Genomic DNA, 6,503 nt, shown 5'->3' with positions numbered 1-6,503 from the left:
ATGTATGTATATATATATACATACATACATACAAATATATTTATATATGACACATATTATTATGAATATACATATTTTACATCTAAATATTAATTATTAAAAAAAAAATTTAATATTATAAACACATTTAAATTTATGTATACAAAATGTATTTCACATACAAATTAATATTCATAATTTAAATATGATATTAACTATTTAAAATTATATAGATATATATATATATATATATAATCTTTTCAAGTATTATTGCAATTCCGATTTTGAATACGATATTATCGTGGTCATAAATGCAAGAAATGAAGAGCTAACTTCCCGCGCCATCGCGCACGACCAACAGGAGAAACGAGGTTTTTCTATTCTAATTCAGTTGCGAGTTTATTTACGAATGAGCGTCGAGGAGAAAAAGGGATGAGAAAGATGAGCGAGGAAGGTGAAGAGAAGAAGAGGGACGCGGTTGCCATTGGTCCACATTCTAAACCAAATCCAGACCACATCGGCTTCCCTATTCCGGCGACCCCTCTCGAAGTCGCCGGAACGTACCCTCCCGGTGCCTCCGCTGCATATCCTTACCCGGCGTCGGGCATCTATCCTATAGGCGCCGGCGCATCTTTGCCTCCTCCCGCCGTTCAAGTTCCTTACGCCACTGGTCTTCCATACTATAGTCAGGGATACGGGACCGACCCTGGTATTTTTCTTTCTTACCTTCTTTCAAGTTTCTTTAAATTTTTTTGTCATCAAGCAGCAGATGGTTAATTTGTGGAATCGCTTTGAGTGGAATATAGTGAATTGGGGATTCATGCTTGGTTAATTTGGTTGAGTGCTGAGAAATGCTATAAATGATGGGCTAAAGTTTTCCTGAAATTAATGAAATTTCTATTTTGATCTTAGGCCCTTCTATTGCGAGAAAAACAGTTCGCAAGTGTTTCTATAGTTCATATATGTCATGATCAGGCCCGAGTATTAGAATTAATTAAGATAATAACAACGGTCGGATGCTATTAACATTTAACAATTATCCACAAAATTATAGAATCTTACAATATATAAAAAAGCCACTAAAACCCACAAAGTGCAATAAAATTAAACATCAAAAAACAATAATAAAATCAGAAAACATCTGAAACCAATACAGAATAATCTATTTATATATGAAGGAAACAATTAAAAAAAACTACGACACCCCTAAACTAATACATATTAGTTACAGTCTTCCTCTTATAGATCAAATCACTCTTACCAGGCATATTAACTTAAAATTTTTATTCTTCTGAAAGAAAACATTAACTTCAATTGTAAGTTTGTCTAGTGAGTAGTTATAATCATAATATGCATTATATTATGTTGTTTATGATATGCGTGGATGACAAAAAAAATGCAGTTCGCTACTTTATAAAACCTTCAAATTTCACTTTAATTTTTATCCCTTCCTATTTCACTAAGTATTTATCATTTTAACATCTTTAATAGACATATTAAGATTACCTTCATATCGAAAGATATCTTAAAAAGTTTACGTGAAAGCACCCTAGAACAATGTACCTGAAAGTACTCTCAAAATGTACCCGAATGTACCCTCAAATTATACCTGAAGGTGTATATTTATCATTTTCCTTAATATGCACGGGTACATTGCATTCCTTGTCAGTACCATCTATGAGTAATTTTGTATGACTTAATCTTTTACTTAATATTTCATATTAATTAAAATCCTTTAAAATGTGCATTCACATGACAATTATTTTCTCTCATTTGTGATATCATTTCAGACTTTCAAAATGTCAGATATCATTGAAATACTTTTTTCTTAAAATTATTTATCAATTATTTATTTAATAAAATATTAATTTAATGCATAAAAGAAAATTACTCACCTTGCTTGATATGGTCCACACTAATTCCTTAATCCCCAACCTTCTAAGCTAAATGTTTTTCAACCTAAATTGCAGTTAAATATTAAATTATATTTTAATTTTTTTATTAAATTATATATTAATTTTTTTAATAAAACATATCTTATCTTTTAAATTTATTTGTCTTCTTCCTCAAATTTAAAGGATTTGTTGACTTTCTTCCTCACTTCTTAATAACAATAAAGTTTAATAAATTAATTTAACTAATTATATTATTAAGTCCAATAACAACATAACGCTTAACATTTATTTTATATGCTTTCAGATCGATCTCCTCCTATGCTTGCTTCACAAAATTCTCCTTCATAGTCAAAATTCTTATATTAAAGCCCCGAGTCAATATGACATTGCATTAAACACACACACACAAATAAATGTATGCAATTTACCCTATAATAATCGGTCGACTATTCTATCTTAGCACGCTTGAAACACTCTTCCCACCGAATGGGAGCAACAGAAAGACGGTATTAACATTTAACAACTGTTCATAAAATTATAAAATCTTCAAATATATAAAAGGGTCACTAAAATCCACAGAATACAATAAAATTAAACATCTAGAAATAATAATATAATCAGATAACAACATCTCAAACCAGTACAGAATAATATATCAATATCTGAAGGAAAAAATAAAAAGAAACTACAACACACCAAAATTAATATATAACAACTGTATTCCTCCTGTAAACCAAATCTCTTACCTGACGTATTAACTTAAAGTTTTTTTTTCTTTTTCTCCTCAAAGAAAATATTAATTTCAATTGTAAGCTTGATTTAATAAGTAGTTATAATCATAATATACATTAAATTATGATGTTTATGTTATGTATAAATGACTAAAAGAAAATATAGCTCATTACTTTATAAAATCTTAAACTTTTACTTTAATTTTTATCCTTTTTTGTTTTACTTTTAGCATTTATTATTTTAACATCTTTAATAGACATAAAAAATATTATCTTCATATTCGAAGGTATCCTAAAAAATTTACCCGAAAGCATCTTAGAAAAATATACCCGAATGTAACCTTAAATTGTACCCGAATGTACATCTTTACCATTTTTTTTAATGTGCACGTGTACATTGCATCCCCTGTCAGTACCATCTGAGAGTAATTTTGTATGACTTAATATTTTTTTTAATATTTCATATAAATTAAAATCCTTTAAAATGTACATTCACATGTCAATTGTTTCCTCCCATTTGTAATATTATTTCAGACTTTCAAAATGTCAGGCATCAATGAAATACTTTTTTAAAAAAATTATTTGTCATTTTTCATTTAATAAAACATTAATTTAATATATTAAAGAAAATAATTACTCACCTTGCTTAGCTTGCTTGTCATACTGGTTTCCTAATATGAACTTACATGGTTCACATCTTATGCAACTCTCGACTCCGGCCCCTGCAACATATGTCGTCACAGCTCACCATTACGACATACGTGACCACTATGGTCTACATGGTTCACAACTCGTGCAGCTCCAGACTCAGGCCCCTGGGCCCCTGCGACTTCCGCGATCTACGGACGTCGTCACAACTCACCACTACAATCTAGGTGACCAACTACGACTTATGTGGTTCACACCTCGTACAGCTCCCAATTCTGACTTCTGCGGCCTACAGACGTTATTGCATCTCACCACTACGATCCATGTGACCAACTGCTGCCTATGTTGCTCACAACTTATGTTGCTTCTTACTCCGGTTTCTGCGGCCAATCAATGTTACTAAAGCAATAGTCTATGACACACATGATCAACTACTATCATGACTTTCAACTACTATCTATATGACAAGCTAACGCTACGATCATCATCTACAACATGCTTGGTAGAATACTGTCTTTATAACAATCGATTACGACCTTTGCAGCCTACTATCATCAAGAACTACATTCGTTACAACCAGACTATGACTATTATCAATGAATCACTCTTGTACATTTACAATGATCATCTTTGTAACTCCATATTTCTTAATTCAGAAGAAGAGTGAACTCATGTACTCAAACTTACATAGTAGATCATTTCAACTGGACTAGGTCATATAACTTTTTCCCTTTATAGTGTTTTTAATCTAAAAAATTCGAGGTGTCTTCTCATACTTTTCTATTTAAGTACTTGAGTGTGTGTTGAGTTTCCATTCAACCATTACAGGAATTAAGCAAATTTGTGTCGGCCAAGTCGGATGCAAATCGAAGGCAAATCCGACAATAATTAAGGTTTATCATCCGATTTGCATATGATTTTATGTCCGATTTTTTCTTCGGGTAAATTGGAGGTCGGTTATGTTAATTCCATCAAATTTATATTGAAAAATTCCAACACAAATAATTTGCGTCGTCTTTTTTGTCGTAATAACGTCAGATTTATTTAATCCATACGTGCGTTGAATTTTGCGTTTGAAAACATTTGAAGATAAAGAGTATTATCTGATTATCTTGAATTTGCGGTGGATAATATAGATGAATGACGAAACATTATTATCATTTTAGCGTTATATTTTTTGACGCAAAACGAAAGAAAATCCGACGCAAACTTAAACCACAAAAAAAGGGAAAATCAATTACAATTTCATAACATATACACTACATATAATCCACATTGCATACCTTATTATAGTCCATCATACCACAAATCAATACTCTAAAAAATATCATTAATGAAAAAGAAGATATTATCATAAATCATCCCAAATAAGAATAGTAAAGTTTATCAATAATTTCATGACAAATGTTTAAAATAATGCTTAGAAATAAACGAAAAAAATAAACTTGCTTCGACAATCTGCTAAAGTATCTGTCATGCGCGTCATAGTCCTCAACCTTATGCTTGCCTTGTAGCATCTACTTGTGTAATTGATGGATTTCTTCGTTCATTGCAGTCACCTGCTTGACAAGAGCCTCATGGTCTGATTGTGAAGAGCTCCGGGAACTCAGTACGGGACCACGCGAGAGTTCAGCCTCGAAAGCTATGCCCTTCGCTCCAATGCCATAAACCCTCCTCTTCTTCTTCACCGCCGCTTGGGTCCAAAGCTCGTATGCTACTGGCGAAAGTCTGGTCATGCATGACCGAGTGCCTCTCCCGGAGCTGTTTGAACTCATGCATAATAAAAGCCAGTGTTTAATTGACACTTTCAATGGTTAAATTCAAAATAAACTTTTAATTGAAGGTTTTTAACTTACAACAACTCGTCGGGAATGTTCCAAGACCCTCTGCACAGTCCTCGGACGCTGATGAGTTCGAACATGCTACTCCGCAACAAAGGGAGCACGATTCAACTCCTTGGCCTATGTAGTGTACAAAATTGGTTAGTGCTACAAAATTACTATAAAGATTGAATTAATTTTTCAATATTTAGAAAAATCTTACTAGCCTATAATAGTGCTTTGTATGGGAGACTGATCCTCCAATATGGAGCGTAGCTCCTCTGGCCCGTTAGTCTGTCTTTTCCTCTCATCATTAAGAGAGACCCAGGTTGCGGTCAACTGACCCCAGAGCCCCTCATCGATCTAGGCAGGCTGCTCGCCCATTCGATTGGCTGTCATGAACATGTCTCCAAGGCGATGTCTGCTTCGACTCTTGAAGATTTGACGGATCTAATGGTGTTGTTCTAGGAGCCAAGTGAAAGACCTCTGCAACGTAAAAAATAATCCATGTGTTAGCATAAAAAAATAAATCAAATTTTTAAATCTGATTCAAATTACATGATCGTACCTCAAACTCCCTGAACCACAAGTTCTAAGTGCCTACAGGGATCTGCTTCCATGAGAGATAGGGTTGATCGTACCTGCTTCTGATAATCTTTGTGATACTGGTGACAGACATCTTATGGGGAATGAGTCTGTTTAAGAAACAAATTAGTTACAAAAAAATATATAACATTAAAAATAAACATCATACAATATTAAAAATAACTTACGAGTCTCCCTCTGGCAGTATATGTACTCTTAAGGGGTATGAGTCGAGGGGACATGCTCAAGAGGTATTAGAACACGTGAGGCTTGAAGTGGTGGGATTGGAAGTGGTGGGGTAGTTGGTGCACTAGCTGCAGTAGCAAGTGTAGCAGGTTGACGAGCAGGTGCGGAAGCAGCAGACTTCACAGGATACAGGGCCGCAGCGGGTGCAGGAGCAGGTGTTACAGGAGGGGTGGCAATAGCGGGTGCAGGAACATGTGTCATAGGAGTGCGTGAGCTGGTGACAGTGGGTGCGAGAACAGGTTCCTAAGAGGTGTAGCAGCAGTAGACGAAGTACTAGTAGTGGAAGAAGTGACAGAGACGACTCATTTTCCTGCTACGGTAGGTGGTCTCTAAGTGTCCCTAGAATACAGGGTCTTCGAGATGGCTGAACACCTGCACCACCTGTGGCCATCTGCAAACAAAGGAATGATATTAATAAGATTAATACTGGTAGGAAGAGTAATCAAAAATAGAAAGAAACAATGCAGTAAAGATAAGACACAAGTAAAAACTATATGTGAAAACAGAAAAAACGAGAGTAAAGAACTATGCCTCAATGCAATAAAAGTAAAAGATAAAAATTAGCAGTAGTAATCACTAATATAAACTTATATATATAT

At 34.0% G+C, this 6,503-nt stretch overlaps 1 protein-coding gene across 1 annotated transcript in view; it reads left to right on the top strand.

The window, feature by feature from the left end:
* Positions 1–313: 313 nt before the first annotated feature.
* The window catches only part of LOC110018165 (60S ribosomal protein L18a-like protein), a 32,992-nt gene continuing 26,802 nt past the window's right edge, over positions 314–6,503 (top strand). Inside the window, exon 1 of the mRNA XM_020715379.1 lies at positions 314–688. Coding sequence (XP_020571038.1) covers positions 412–688 — 277 coding nt within the window. The 5' untranslated portion in view covers positions 314–411. The remainder of the gene's footprint in view (positions 689–6,503) is intronic.

This window comes from Phalaenopsis equestris, unplaced genomic scaffold, assembly GCF_001263595.1.
Source record: "Phalaenopsis equestris unplaced genomic scaffold, ASM126359v1 Scaffold000004, whole genome shotgun sequence".
Classification (NCBI taxonomy): domain Eukaryota; kingdom Viridiplantae; phylum Streptophyta; class Magnoliopsida; order Asparagales; family Orchidaceae; genus Phalaenopsis; species Phalaenopsis equestris.
This window is presented reverse-complemented; position numbering and strand designations above follow the sequence as displayed.